General features: G+C 39.2%; 1 protein-coding gene across 6 annotated transcripts in view; it reads right to left on the reverse strand.

Annotated features, from left to right (window-relative positions):
• LOC149717300 (homeobox protein Meis1-like) overlaps nucleotides 1-16,639 on the reverse strand; it is a 183,002-nt gene that overhangs the window by 113,376 nt on the left and 52,987 nt on the right. For 5 of the 6 annotated variants that reach the window (XM_089837494.1, XM_089837497.1, XM_089837495.1 and 2 more), the window contains exons 6-7: nucleotides 13,373-13,624; nucleotides 13,116-13,190 (exon numbers count right to left, since the gene is read on the reverse strand). In XM_089837494.1, the coding sequence (XP_089693620.1) occupies nucleotides 13,116-13,190; nucleotides 13,373-13,624 (327 nt within the window). The remainder of the gene's footprint in view (nucleotides 1-13,115; nucleotides 13,191-13,372; nucleotides 13,625-16,639) is intronic. The other variant, XM_089837496.1, reaches the window with a different exon arrangement.

A 16,639-nucleotide genomic window follows, 5' to 3' on the forward strand; every position in this document is an offset into this window, starting at 1 on the left:
AAAAGTATTAACTTCTGGGAATTTGGACCCACTTGTTCTTCCTAGGAAACTGGTCTTTGGTAAAACGCGTTGTTATGGGGAAAATGCACCATGAGAATTAGTATTATCAAGAAGTGATATCTTGTTTACTAGGGATGAGGTATAAAATCGCCACATTTCCAGCTTTATCTCCAGTCGAAAGGTAGGTCCGGAGTTAATCCCCGCCTCTAAATTACAACCAGCATATCATTGGTTCTTGAAATTTGGTGGTATTTAACAACTGAGGAGAGGCGAAATAGCCCGGCCTCCTTTTACGTTCCCCCTTGTATTTTGAAAGGGGGACTGGGACTATGGCACGCGAATATTTATGACTCTTAAACCTTCTCCCTAATAAACTAGATATCACTTCTTGGTAGTAGGTCAATCCAACCTAAGTCTTGCCACACCATTTGGCAGCCATATTGGTGGTTTTACGCTTTCTAAATTGCATTCAATCCACCAATATAGCCATGTAAATGAAGTATTCCCCCATAATTGAAAGCCATCTACAGGGATTGGAGCTTGAAGCTTCTTACTGCATGTCAAAACACTAGTATCTTTGCCACCATTTTGTGGGTAAGCTCTTCTCGTTCAAACTATACACACCTTATCAAATCCACATAACACCCGAACACTGACCAAGAACCTTTAAAAAGGTGTCTGAACCATTTGAAAGAAACTCAACGAAATTGTACGAGGCTTAGCAGTATCGTTTTACAAGATATTCTCAGACTAAGCACGTCTTCGAGATAAACATTCCCCGGGCCCTGCACCCACAATAAAAAAAATCAGATATAGCGCCTAAAACCTACTGGTTTTATTTTATAACCTCAGTTTGCTGGTATAACTCAGTTTGGGCGGTACATGGACATTATTCTACACCACATAACATAAAAGTTTCCCTTCCCCAAGTCCAAGTACCTTACCATCAAGAGGAGGTTTGCCTGACTCGCAGGTTCTTTTTTGCCTAACCTTTATGGTCTCCCTTGAAGAATGAAATAACCATAACATTTTAACAGCTTACAACTTATTTCCAAGGTTTTGTGCTAAGCCTAAATCGTCCCGAAAGAATCTGGAGTTTCTTTTCTTATATACGTTTATTTTTTTAAGTGGTCACGATTTTAGTAAGGTATTATAACAACGAGATAAATCGTTCAGATTTCGGGGTTTTTTTTAGGAGAGCGAGGAAAGGGTTTTGTTGTCAAATACACGTCAAAAACGTGACGTTTGTAATTTAAGAAATAATACATGGAGATTCTAGTCAGCTAATTGTGAGGACAAAAGTACAAGGGAAAATTATACAGGGTTCAAATTCTACAGCATCTAATACAAATAAAGCATACAGGAAAGCTTATCTTTAAAACATTTCTCTTCAACTTAAGGTCCATTCAGACTATAGAGTAAAGATATTACGTTCCGTCGGTCGCCTTGGTCGCGTCGGTAAATTCATTTCCCTGTTCAAACGCGATAGCAGACGACTTAAAACGAGTAGCGTATGTGGGGTGATTTTTGAGCCAAGAGTTTCGAATACTCAAATAGCCGAATCCAAGTACCACCCTTGCAAGCGCTCTCCAAGAATCTCAAAACGTTTAATATATCGACTGCTAAAGCATAGCTCACTCGATCCAGCGTCAGTAAAACATGATCGAGTAAGCTATGGCTAAAGAAAAGGCGTTAACGAGGTGACGCCATCTCGACACTGCCCGAGGAAATTGAAAACTTGTTTTCAAAATAAACCCCCGAATCTTTTCCATATAGTCGTTGACACGTGGTGAACCGACTTCGCCGACGTGAACATGAAAAAATAGTCTGAATGGGCCTTCAATCTCATTATGATTAAATCGCTACGCCTAATCAACTTAAACACAGTCCCCAAAAACTAATATCGTTTCTAAATCTAACTACACTCAAAAAAATCTAACCGTTATATTAGAAAGAAACGGCTCAACGAGATTTATAAATAACGTTTATCGCATTACCAAATCCAGCTCTATAAGAGAAGGTAGAAATAAAATTAGGTATTATCGCGGGTATTACTTTGTTATCGGTGAAAATCCAATAACATTTGTCGTGGTAATCACTTCCAAACCTATAGTCCAAATATTAGCTTTCCCTCGGTTTCAAAAACAAATCGGGGGAAAAGATAAGATTTCGACGCGTATAACAACACTCTCCAAGATTTAATTATAAAAGTCTAAAAAACAACTGTATCCAAGAGGCCAAAAATACACGCGCTATTTTACAATTAAAAGTAATCTTTCTGGAAACTGAATAACGTTGTCGGGCGTTTTGGTTTGAAATATTGTTAGTACGCGCTTGTAAAGGCGCCAACAAAGTAAGTATAGAAGAAAATATAAAAAGAAGAACGCGACGCGAAGAAAAACAGGGTGCTAATTTCCACGTCCCAGTTCATCTCCCTCACTTCTTGAAGGAAAGAAATAACTAACAATAGCTCACTGTCTATCACCCCCACAGACAGTCTTTATACGAATTTAGGAGCTAACGATGAAATCAGGCAAATCGCCAAATAACTAACGAAGAAAAAATAAAGAACTCAAGCTCGTGAGCGCGTTACCATTTCATAGCGTCTTTTCAATCTCATTTTCAAAATTGGAGAAATACCGAGTTGATGGTCAGTCTGCGTATGGTTTAGCAATGGACCATTTCGATGTAACTAAAAAGGAAGGACACGGGGGTAAGACTTTACCGCCTTCCATCTCGGTTTTTGGCGCGTGCTCTGTGGTCTTTTTAAAAACCCTGACTTTTCCCAGCTTACCCCTGACCAAATTTTGCCAATATCCCTGACCATTTTATGGTCTTTACCAGAGTCCACTTCACCTGCACACCTGGGCCCATATGTAGCATTGCTCGAAGCATTATTTGACATACCAAACGAAATCCCTGACATATCCCTGACTTTTTAGGGGAAAAAACTTTAAATCCCTGACTTATTCCCCAATACTAACCCTATATCATGAGAGTGCGCAAAGACGGCTATGTATCAAACCCCTTTGAAACAAACCTACTATATATTCTTAATATTTATACATTCAACCCAAAGACTCCTACCTCAGTTAAAGTTAGGCCTAAGACAAGAGAACTACTGGCGGTGAGTGGATGGTAAGTAATACTACAGAGGAGCGTAATTACAATCTTTACACGAAGCGCGTGAAGAGGAAGGCTAATATCACGGTATAGAACCCTCGAGCTAACGTTCTCAGAATGATCACGTAAGAGACAAAACGCGGTTGGGGGAGGAAGAAAGGCCTAAACAACAATCGAAATGTAGAAGCGAAAGCAAAGGAGAACTCATTGATTGCCAAGTACAGTCAGCTTTATCCAAGAATTCGAGAGTACCATGGTCATGGCGGGAAAAAGGAGACTTCAGGGACCTCAGGGGCGAGCCTCTGGCCTAATTGGAATGTCGTAAAACCATTAGCCCTTCTTTTTCCCAGCCTCCAGCCTACCAGAGACACGCGAGACGGGAAGATGAGAGAGGGAGAGACAGTACAGGACTGGGAAAAGAAGAGAATACGCGGAGAAAATGGCCTGGAATATCTCAACGCTAGGCCTTTCGCCGAGCCAAACACAACACGACATCGCATTGAAGCCAAAAAGAAGACTTTGGGCGAACGCGCTCGCGTTATTCCGTCCGCCATTAGGAGAGAGGAGAGAAAAGAGGTACGAGAAAAGCTCCCTGATTTCCACAGGGATCATCCTGCCCTCATCCCTCTCCATCTCATCTTGCTCTTCCTTCTCTCTCTCTCACCTCTTCCACGGAGTTCGCACTGACGTTATACAATATAGTGTTCTCCCGATTTTCTAATTTGCAAAAGAGGGCTAGGCTAGGCTGGCGATGATTCCAAAGTCGTCGGCGGAAAACCATCTCAGCCGATACAAATACAAATTAGGACGGAAAAGAAAAGAAAAAAGATAAAGTCACGGTTGATGGCGGTAAACCGTTGCGGAGAAAATACATAGGTGCGTGCGATGGTGTTTAGTTTTTGGTGTAACTTCTAACAAACGCGGGTACGGCGCCAAATGGCTAGGGTAATCTATCATTTTGCTCCAGACAAGACAACCAGCTAGAGTAGAGACGTATGAGACACAGTTGAAAAGCGGTAATGCGGAATGTTACGCCGGCTACACCGAAAGTTTTTGGAGATTTTTGTTTGTTTCAGAAAACTTTGAAAAATTAATGACGTACATACAAAGCATCATCCAAAACCTAGATTTCCTCCTCAACACAAACTTTGTCCACCAATTCTTCCCGTTGATAAGCTTCAAAATCAAAAGTTCGCTAGCAAAACTGTACTAATCCGAACAAAGCTTCGCTGCGTTAATTTTAAAACGTTTTCCGCAGAAATCCAACCAACCAACCCCCGCGTACCATGCATGATGTAAGCGAACGAAAAAAAGAAGGAAGACAAAAATTGCCTGGCGTGGTTAATGGTCAGGAATAATTCGCTCTAGTAGAGAAACATTGGATATTCTGATTTATGACGAGCTCCCTATATGGTTTGGCTTCCCCTATATAACTTAGGTATAGGGTCCTGGAGTTTTAGATCAGAAAACTGCAGTACAGGGGAGTCTGCAGCTACAGTTTTGGGCATTTTGGCAACGTTGTAGATCCATCTACCCATCCAATACATACTTTTTTCCATCTCAACGCTATCTAGCGCGGCCGGGGTTAGTTATTCTGGATCCAGAGAGACTGGCGCTAGCAAAAATAACCCCGGCTCCATCCGTATACGCCATGCAATTCTCGTGGGAACACTTATCTGGGACTCAAGCGCAAAACTAGGACCCTGGCATTCCAATCCATAGCCACTCCAAATACTATAAAATTTCTTTGGAGTGTATGTATATACTTCTTCGAGTATTGGTAACAGCTAAGCCTTGCCCCAAAAATATTTACGATATCTATGACCTATTAAATTCTCCGATCATGAGACGAGGGCCCTTATATTTTGCTCCCCTCTTATAGGGCGACCACACGACCATGCAGACATGCACTATGTACCGCAACGTTTATCTAAAATGTAAGCAAAGACGAAAGGAAAGTTTTGGGATACTTCTGGAGAAGTAGGGGCTTAGGTTATAGATATACGTCCAAGTGCATTGAGAGAACGAAAGAGAATCCAACTACATTCGTAAAACGGATGGAATAAACTCGATACATAATGTATGAGACTAGCAGACTACCCAACCAACCTTAAGCCTACTATGAATGAATGAATGAAGAAAGCTTACTGGTGGCTAGCTTGGGTTCTCTAAAACCAAATAATATACAGGCAGGCGTCCGACCAAGAAGTGATATCTAGTTTATTAGGGAGAAGGTATAAGATGCCTAAGTATTCGCGCGCCATAGTCCCAGTCCCCCTTTCAAAATACAAGGGGTGACGTAAAAGGAGGCCGGGCTATTTCGCCTCTCCTCAGTCGGAAAATATGACTGTAATTTTCCTCATTCGCGTCGCGCTGACGAGAGTTTTCAAGAACCAATGAGATGCTGGTTGTAAATAATTTAGAGGCGGGGATTAACTCCGGACCTACGTTTGGACTGGAGATAAAGCTAGAAATGTGGGGCAAATTTATATCTTCTCCCTAATAAACTAGATATCACTTCTTGGCCCGACTATACCGACCAGGGCTTGATCAAGAATTCTGTTTCGGAATTCATCCCATTTTAAATCTTCCTCGGTTTAGTATCTACCATCTACAACAAAAGCATGCTCGGATTGCTATAACTTAGGCCTAAATATATTGTATTCTCCACATAAGACAAGAGAAGGCAAGGAGGCAAAACTTCTTCGACATCCAAGTACATACATACATATAAATGCGAAAACTAAAGATTACAAGCTCGCTCCCAGCGCGTGATCTAACACCCATAATTACGTGTTAGGTTTTAGACCAATAGCAAAATTGCAGGACTCATTCTATCTAACACGGCATTTAAAAACAATACAGAGAGATGGGTGTGTGTGATGTGTGTGTCTGTAAAGTGCGCTACGTATCAATTAAATCGGGTAAGAGGAGAGAAATTTCAAAAGATCGCGTGTTTCCTGCATGGGTACCAAACTTTTAAATAACTAAAATTAGGGAGTATAGGACCCACAGGAATTACCTCTGGTTCTAATACTAGTCCAACCAAATTGGTATTCTTGGGACTGTACAAGTACAACCTCCAACAAAACCTGCAGTGTTCCAAACAGCGTGTATAACTTTGTCTTTTTAACACGACGTCACACGTCAAACGCGCGCCCGTTTATTAAAAGTTTGGTTATAAGTCTGCCATACATTAAGGGCATAAATTTATAAAATATGTTTAATAAGTATGACACTTCCTATACTTTTTAATGCCAGAGCCTTACAGTACCCCTTGTTTTACCCAAACGTTAAGTAACGCGACGTTTTCAACACCAGCTTCACAGACCCCCAACAAAACCTCAAAGTTCTCATAAATTTTCATTCCTCTTACACTTCAGGCTAATTTACTTCTAATCGTATGTTATTTCGTGCAAAAGGGCAGACACAAAAACAAAACGTACTGAGAAAAAAAAAATGTGGGTCTTTGCGATTCGAATAAAGCTTTTATAGTACACGTAGAAGAAGCAAACGCAAAAGAAAACCCAAAATGTTCCTAAGTTTTAACATAGACAGGCCCTCAAATTATAAAGACGAGAAAATTTTTACCGGACCCTATAATTCGTGGATTGGAAGCCCAGTGGTATCGGACCGTATAATTATAGACAGAAACTTTTCCTTTGAATAAAGTCAAGTTAGAGAAATCTTAGCCTTGCTTCGAATCAAAACGAAAACATTTAAAAAAATAAAATAAAGATACAGTAAAAGAAACGTTCCTTGGGTATGGTACGATCAAATATAAAAAAGGTACCCATCAGAAATGCCAAAAACTACTCAAAGGTACAAGGGAAGGCTATTCTTTAACCGTCAAGGTGTTTTTTTTTTTTTTTTTTGTTGCCCATTTTGATTTTTACCTTGTCGTGGATCACGGTTAGTAAATGCAAAACTTATTCAATTCTTTTGAATTGCATATTTTTCTTACCCAAGCCCGAATATTATAATCATAATCATAATAAAAAAAACTCAAAAAGGTACAGACTTTCCTTATCCGTGTTAGAAAAACAATTATTTCTCACGTTGGTGAACTAGACAAGGGTAATTAGAATTAATTACATAATTTTCATCATCTTACGTTTCGAGTTATGGTTATAAAAAAATTAAGCCTTTTGCAATGTCTTTCGTAATATCAAATCCGGAAACGAGCTGATTAATCTCAAGAAATATACGCGTTGATAAAAATTAATACCCTATCATTAACGATACATACGATGTGGTATGAATAAATTAAAAATTCAATGTCCGGTTTAGGCCGTTTTTTTTTTAATCTTTTCCATTTTGGGATTGGGTGTGCACTGTGCAAAGAGATATATTGCGCAATACGGGGCCAATGAATGCGAGATTAAGGCCGATGCACACGCCGCTCTATCGTCGCTTCTCTGATAATTCTGCCAAAATTAAGGGGGGATGTTCTTTGGGAAATCTATTTGAGTCGAAATTGTAACTTCTATCTCCATTTTGCCACAAGGGCCATAGTTTTCGAGTTATGATTTGAGTGTTTTAGGGATGACGGTTGACCTCTTAATAAAATTAGCAATCATTGTCTTTCAGTTTCTTAATTAAATTTAAGGGGTCATCCGTAAAACACTCTAGTAACTCTAATTACTTAACTCGAAAACAGTGTCCCTTGTGGCAAAATGTCATACAAGTTACATTTTCGACTCAAAATCACCCAAAGAACACACCGCCCTTATCAGAAACACCCTATATAGTGAAAAGAATCCGCGTCTTGATCTAGCAGTATTAGTTAAAGAATACGTGGAATAAAAATTAACTCTAATGACGATCGTTAAGTTTTCGCACGTTACAGTCTCAATCTAGTAGCACAACATATCCCCATCGCCATCACAATTATGAACTCTCATTTCTGTAAATTCCCTCCCCTTTGTTATTACACCCTCATAAATTTAACAACCATTTCTTTCATCTCAAAAGCATAATATTGCTCGTTTTGATGAACATTTTCCACAAAACACTATAGCCTCACATTTGGTTTTAGTCCCAAGCAAAACCTGCGCTTGCGCATTTTGACGGCCACGACCGCTTACAATCCCCCAAAAACATAAACGTGTGCACCCGCCTTGAAAAACGCTTTAAACCCAGAAAAAAAGAAATATATTATAATATGAAGTTCACACACACTGCAGATATTAAATATTAAATTAAAATTTCACGTCACGTGTTAGGGCTATTAATAACGGACAGCGAGCGAGATAGGAAGGACGGAAAGGAAAGCCCTTAATGATGCGGAGGGTGAGTGAGCATCAACATAAACACAGGCGGGAATTAACCCTAAACTATGTATTGAAACAATTCACGCGCGTGATAACTACACTATACAAGTTATACAGCATAGAGGAAACTTAAAATTCAGACCCCAGCAAGAGTATATGCGTATCTACCCCGCTCGGTACACACATAGAGGATATATAGTAGAGGAGTAGACACTTTACCCTTTACCAATACATAAGGGAATATCTCGACAAATCCGTGTTTTTACCCCCATTGGGAGATTGCCTTCTGTACAAGCAGAAGTGAGATGAGACTAGAAGTATCGAGGTAACCAAATTCTTCACTCGGCGAAAGTGAAACCAGGATCTACTACCAATGCTAGAGCCCTTCACTTCTAGTCTCATCTTACTTCTGGTACAAGACATCATTATTGGTTGAAAAATGTCGTCCGCTCTACTGTATACCCTCTATGGAGGCTGGGAGTAATACCAAGAAACAGAGTGCCAGAAGTAGCTAGGATAGAACAGAATACAACAATTGTCTACTCCTCCATAGTATATCCTCTATGGTACATAACCGTAGCAAGCGCCCTTCCCAAAACACACACACACCACCTTCGTATGAATTTATGGCTTTTTGCAATAGTGTTTCCCTTACATAAAAATAAGCTAAGGACGGTAAAGGTCAGACCATCAGGGGAGGGGAAGTACTCTTAATACTCCGCCCGTTTGGGCCCATGATATAACAAGATATCAGCTGCCGCCTAGCGATCATGGATGATGGTAACAGCTGCCAGACGACCAGGAGGACCCGCGAAACTTAGGGAGAAACGACGTAACGTATGGTAGTATACGGACGAGTGTTGAAGCGGGCCTGACTTGTAATACGCCGGGAGAAATATATAAAAGTAAAAGGCCAGCCCGGAAGATTTCTAGAGGTCAAAGCCATCTCCGCATCATCATAAAGGACACCGGTGTCCGGCATGAATCAAGTTCATCCCCAACTAATAATGCAGCGCCGTTAAAACACACAGGGTCAGCGAATGTTCATAAAGGTTTCCTCTGCGACGACCTCGGGGACACATTACGCTCTATGGTTACTTAACACAAAGTGCCAGCACACTATAGCCCAAAGGATGGTTGCAATCTCAACTTGGGACGGAGTCCTACTAGTGTACATACTTGGTAGTCTCCATATAAAACACACTGGTATATACATATCCCCGGGGTCTGGTACTTATTAACAAGATTTCCTATGCGTGCAACAGAAGGCAAAAAGTATAAGGGAGAAAAGCTAAGTTATTGGGTCAAATATATATCTGGGTATCGATCATCGTAAAAATCAGAGATTTACAATGTTTAAAGGGATAGTCGTCCAATTGGAGAAGCCTAATATTACTCAGTCCCTAATCTAAATCTAATCATAGATTCTTAAGGTACTATCCCTTGAACAGAATGGAACCAAACAGATCACACGATATACGACGAAACACAGAACAATAACATTAACAATCGATAAAAGATATTTCAGATTCCTCGATATCGAATTTTTGTTCCCCGTTTATTTCCAAGAAGAAGAAGAAGAAGAAGAAGAAAGATAGATTAGGGCGTCATGAGTCATTTTCAACGAGATGTTGACGCGCGAAGCGACCTAGTCCACGCATATACACCACCATCTTCTCGAGTGTTTCTCAACACTCAATATCTTGGGCTGGCAACAAGTTTCGCGCCAGATTCTAGCCGAGATTCCAGAGAAAAATAATAAAGAAAAAAATCAAGAAGCGATTGGATTGGAAGAAACCAGAAATATTCGTTAACATTATTTCATATCGTGTTTTACGGAGTTATCTGTATATTTTCCCCCTCTCTCAAGTCAAAGCCAACGAAACAAACTCATTATCAAAAACATTGTATCAAGCATCGGAACGAGGGAGATTCGATATCGTATTGTTTTAAAATAAAATGAGTCAACGGTTTGGTTTGTTCGATATTTTCGATTTTATCAAGGCCGAATATCTTATAGTTATATATTGTGCCTGGCACGATTCTAATCATCATAACCTGGTGCAGCTGAAACCAGCCTATTTGACGAAACTACTGTATAACTTCAATTTTGGCATTAAGCTCGCTCCCTGGCGCGCGCGTTCGTGACCTTTATGAAAAATTCTCGTGACAACCTTGTCAGAGGCAGTCACGAGAAACAGCGCGTTCTTCAATCAAAATACTCTATACGGAATTAATTAGAAGATACTTGGGCCCACGCTTATGAACTTGAATTTTCTTCAAGTGTTCTTAATATTTTTAACCGCAAGCTGAGTTGGCACTGGGGTACACACACAACCGGATACATTGTTTTAAAGATAGCGTGCGATAAAGGGGCAACTCCGTTTGTTAACTTCAGGGTTGGCATAAATTTGTCTATAAAGCATCTCCTGCTTTAGGTTTGGAAACTGAATGGTAACTGAATCGAACATAACGCTGCAAGCTTTTCAGTCTGTTGTAGATAGATAGTGGCTCAATTGCACTCACAAATGACTGGCAACACTATCTACAACACACGAAACGAAGCTTTAGAGTACGAAACACACTCTCAAGTTGTTAAAATAAGAACGTGGAACACTTTTTAAAATGTTATCGCTCCCAAAAAAGAAAAAACCGCGACTCTCGTGAATACAGCTTAAAAAGTCAAGCCTCGAGTATTTGAAGCATTTTTGGCTTTTCCTTTATCACATGGGCCCCTTATTTTTGACGCGATTATTGAGTAACTTGTATCTATTTCGCTGTTACGAGTGGGCGGAGGTCAACTCGCGATTTCCTGCAAGATTTACAAGGAGGCCCCAATACACAGATAAAGATAGTCTTACTTAAACCGAAGAAAGTGTCAATTCTTTACAAACTTACATACTACAGTCCCACTTAAATAATGGTGAAAATAATTGTAATACTAGGTTTTTTACTATTAAGGGTTTCAATGCAAATTGGGTCAACATAAGGATCCTCGGTTAGGACGCGATTAGTCATGGAAGGAAGGAATAAGATTTACTAGGGTTGGTGAGGTCAAGTCAAGACCGGCGGACACGGGGCAGTAAGGGTAGGGTCGCCGACATGTCAAAGTTTGTCGGCCAGAAGCTTGGGTTACAAGAATATAATAATACAACGATAACAGTTGTTTTCGCTCGTATTAATAAAATTTCGGTGAGATCATACTGTTTTAGTTTGCGTTCGGCGATGAAGGGTCCGACAAGGGTATAAGAGATAAAAAAGTCTTTCTTATCTCTTCAAAACATAGTCGAGTGTGCACGTTCTTAAAGGCCGAGGTTCTAGCTGTAGGCGAAGTAAAAAAAGCGAGCATCGTGTGAACAATTGGTATGGTGCAATGTTCGAGTTCCCACATTGTCAAAATTTTGAGGGAATCTGGGCTAACAAAAGATAGTTTTCAATACTGACGCTCTAGGGTTGCGAACTGAAGATTATCTATTTCAAAATTTTCAATTTCCTCGGGTAGTGTAGAGATGACACCATCTCGTTGGCGCCTTTTCCTTAGCCACAGCTAACTCGATCACGGTCTATTGGCGCATGATAGAGTAAGCCTTCAGAGCGATAACTCCGAAATGCGCATGACCGTCCATTGTTAGTTAGGTACTCGGTTTTTCAGTTCGCCAAGAGCAAGAACCATTTTCGCTGGATCTCGGCCTTTTAACAGGCCGAGTGACTAAACTATGTTGGCCCTATTACTCGGTGATAGCCCTGGAATTTCCACTTATTATACTTTTTAATACGTAATAAAGAACACGCCGCAATCGCCTTCAGTTCTTCGATGGTGAAGGGGAAGATAATAAATAAAACTTTCAATTTAACACTCGACCTAATACTACTCGTGTCCGTTGGTAAAGAAAATTAAGTGTTGCTAAGCGAAGAAAACGTACTTTTAAAAGAGAATGGAGCGCGACAAAGTATAAATATACCCAAGTACTTCAATTAAAGAATCAAATAATAGATAATAGGCCTAAGCAATAGTAAAAGGTAATTAATTAAATTCGAATCGAGGGACAAATATACACAATTTTTACAAATAATTTAAAGGGATAGAAGCGTGTAATTTCGACTATTTGATATTTTAATATGTATATTTATTAATTTTATTTAATTATATCCCATTCGAAAACAATGTTTCGTTAATATCAAAATACAATAAAGATGCCTCATACGCTACTATCCCTTTTAAATAATAACAGGGATAGATTTAATTTTAGAAGTAGGAATGGAGAACGGTTAGAATTTACTTCAGTCCGACTCATGGCCCTGTATAGAGCCCCTCCCACCAACACGCAACGAAAAGTTTAAATTATCTTATTAGCTCACTTAAACTACGTTTTGATGACGTTGCTGACGGGGACAGCGAAAAATACGCAATTCATTTTTACCTCTGTCGCTATGACCCGCCTCTTCTTTCATACCCCTCCGTCCCGTGGAAGGGGGTCCGGGACTTAGACGCGCGCCCACGTTACTCTGTTCTCCATTCCTACTTGTAAAATTAAATCTATCCCAGATAATAATAATAATAAACAACTTCTAATTAGAGATTAAAAACACAGGGAGTTTCTAATGAATAAAAAAAGAAGAGTAGGATACGTAGAACGAGGAGGATTAGAGACTGGTTTATTTGTATTCGAATTGACGAATTTTTTTAACTAGATTAGGCAGATTTTTGGACTGACTTACCGTAGCAGAACCGAAACGTGCTAAGGGGATAGCGTAATTTTCCCATAGGCCTTGATTACGGCTTTCAGAAACTCCCTGTGTGTAAAAGACGGTTTTCGTAACCAAGCCGGAAATAAAAGAGAGAAAACGTGGGGAAGAGAGAGAAAGAGAGAAAAGAGAGAGAAAGAAAGAGTACATGACCATAAGGGTCAGAGAATCATCGAAAGAAAAAAAAATCTCGGGGAAAAAATATAGATATATAAGGATGAGTCTCTTACCATGACTTGGTCGGGGGTGGATGAAGTGTCAGTGTTGTGTCCGGAAGTGTCCGAACTTCCTCTTCCGCCACCACCCCCTCCGTGGCTATGTCCTCCTCCGCTGCCTCCCGTTCCATTGCTATTATTGTTATTATTGTTATCGCCCAAATCGCCCGGTTTAGAATCGCGCTCGTCGATCACCAGGTCGATCGGCATCTTGCCTTTTAGACAACTGATGTATCGTTGACAGAAATTGTCGCAAAGCTCGTGAACCTTAAAAAAAGGAAAAGAAAGAAAGAAAGCGAGATTTGTCAGTTTACCTGATAGATAGTCCGCCCACCATAGGAGACAGTAGGCCTAATATATTTAATGTGTACATATTGTGTACGGATTTTATAAGAAAATCAATCTTATTTAAAGAACATGCAGATTGATTGACCTGACGTCGCGTCCGGAACACGTTTCTTGGCAATGAAAAACACTTGAATGAATATGGCTAAGAAGTGACGGAGGGGAAGGTTTAGGGGGGGGGGGGTCAAGTTTTCTTCTTTCCCAAGGCATTATGATAATTTTTAAATATTTAATAGTATGATGGATCAAAAAGTACTGAATGAATGAACAGTCCGGTATATCAACAGGTTTATACAGTTTATAGTGACGAAAAAGAATCTCTAATATGTCACATTCCCAAAGTATAACGGCCGATTTTGATTTCACAAAAAATTCATCCAAACCCATGTTTCAACCCAAATCTATCTACAGCACGTGCTCTAGTGGCACATGCCCCATGTCACGTTAAATTTAGCGCGAGATTCAATAAAAATTGTGCTCGATGTGAAAATCGTGGCGCGAGATATAGAGCGTGCTACGTAAATGTTTCTAACAAAATTCCGTGATTGGTCGGAGGTGCAAATTTCAATTTCTATAAAAATCTCAAAACTAATTTGTATTTTAAATTCATTCGGAGATACCTTCTGGATGTTTCACTACGCAGATTGGCCTTATAATTAGTAGACGAATCTATTAAAAAAAATTAAACCACTTGCTTCCCCTTTAAGCGCTTTTAAACACAACACTTCTATTTTTCAAACACACTTTTAAATGTCAGAGTATGCACGACAATTGTCATATACTTATCATAAATAGGAGAGCAAATTTCTAATTCTAAATCGATTCATGCAAAATTCAACTAGTTTCTCGTTTACAATGACCCCAAGTTGGAAAAACACGTTTCACACATATGAATTCCAAATTCCCCTCATTTCAACAAGGACACTCGTACATGCTTTGTAGTTCTAGACCTAGTTATTTATTACATGCCCAGAAAAATTTCCTATTCATTATAACGAAAAGAAGCCAATGAAAGAAAGAAACCCCTTTAGGCTAATACTTAAAACCCGTGTCAGTTATAAATTTACGCTTCAAGTTAAGTTAGTTTTCCTTATGCATGAAATAGAGAAAAAAAAATTATTCCAACATTCGTTAATGAGTAGTTAGTTCGGACATGCACTTTCGCTAGATACAACTTACACATAACAATTTCACCTTAAAAATGTACCAAATACAAAGGCGTAACTACGCAATACAGCAACAAACCAATATAGACGTACACTTGGTAAAACTTCACGTTGAAAAACAAGCTACGAATACAAGTACTGGTGCAGCATAACCCGTATGATAGGGGCCAACAATCCAGGTATGTAATAAGAAAAACGTTTCTACACAAAACCATTTTACATATATGTATATAAAAAAATAAATCAAAGCCAAATTTAAAGTTCTTCGATTACATTACAGTAACGCGTGCTTTAATAACGTCAGTTACGTAGCACTAAGATACTGAAACGGACTGAGGAGGCCGGTATTTTTTCAATCAACTCAAAAAGCCATCAATCTTATTGTCTGGCATTCGTCGCGAGTCCATAGGTAAGTAAAAGAGGAAAATCTGACTGATATTAACGACCTTTGAAAGAACGAATCTCAAGAAGTCTTGGGTGAAAACCTCCTTTACCCCCAAGGCAAGTAAGTTTTCAAATTCCAAATTAACTTTAGAGTTGAGTTAATGGTTAAAATACGTATTACAATTGGTTGGTTAGTTATACTACTCTAAAGTTGATTTCGGTCGTCGAGTTGCCCTTGCGTAAAGGCGTTATTTCGGTTGGAAAAGGGGGTAGGGAGAAAGAGAATTGAACACGAGGAAAGCAAGAAGTGATATCTAGTTTATTAGGGAGAAGATGCCTAAGTATTTGCGGGACATAGTCCCAGTCCCCCTTTCAAAATACAAGGGGGGATGTAAAAGGAGGCCGGGCTATTTCGCCTCTCCTCAGTCGGAAAATACGTAATTTTCGTCATTCGCGTCGCGCTGACGTGTGTTTTCAAGAACCAACGAGATGCTGTTTGTAATTTAGAGGCGAGGATTAACTCCGGACCTACGTTACGTTTGGACTGGAGATAAAGCTGGAAATGCGGCGAATTGACACTTTCTCCCTAATAAACTGGATATCACTTCTTGAGGAAAGTTTAAGGAAAGAAAATGGAATTACAAGTGGAAAGGGCTGCTTTTATAAGCCATCCCCCCTTTATAAAAAGAAGTGACAATAACTATAATTGAAGCTCAGGGGGAGAAAAATAATTGGGTAGAATCGACACGAAACCTCAATTTTAAGACTATTTCGTTCGGGTTAGCTTGATTCCCCCCCCCTCTTTTTAGATTTTTTTATTTTATTAAAAGTCGCCTTCCTTTTTACTAGTCAGGGAAATATACAATCTAGGTTCGTTTATAATGTTAAAGCGTGATTAAAGAGATGCTAAAACGTAACGTTTAGTGTATTATTAAATTCTTAAATCTTAATATTTGAAATAAAAAAAAAATTTCACCAAACTACTTGAAAAATAAAATTGAGTAACTACAGGAGGGGCTCCAAAATTCTTGCGTATCAGGCCATAAATTTGGTGTCTATTTCATTAAATTTTAAAATTAAACTAAATATTTAAAAATATTATTCAGGAACAACTTGAAAACATAATCGTGTATCCAAAAAGGGGGTTCAAAATTCTTCTGAAATTGACCACAAAAATGGGACCTATCAAATGGTTAGTTCTCAACCCAAAATTACAAGTCCCTCTTCAAGTAGACATATAAGACTGTAATTAACCAAAACCCACTGTAATTTACTCGCTATATAATCGAAAATTATTTTGAATGGGACACGAAACTATGTTATTTCTTTGATCATGGCCCATCAAGAATGTTCAATGAAATAATTGCAAGTTCCTCTTAAGTAGATC

This window comes from Phalangium opilio, unplaced genomic scaffold, assembly GCF_054372755.1.
Source record: "Phalangium opilio isolate 3A_F unplaced genomic scaffold, DU_Popi_V2 ptg000003l_1, whole genome shotgun sequence".
In the NCBI taxonomy this organism is placed as follows: domain Eukaryota; kingdom Metazoa; phylum Arthropoda; class Arachnida; order Opiliones; family Phalangiidae; genus Phalangium; species Phalangium opilio.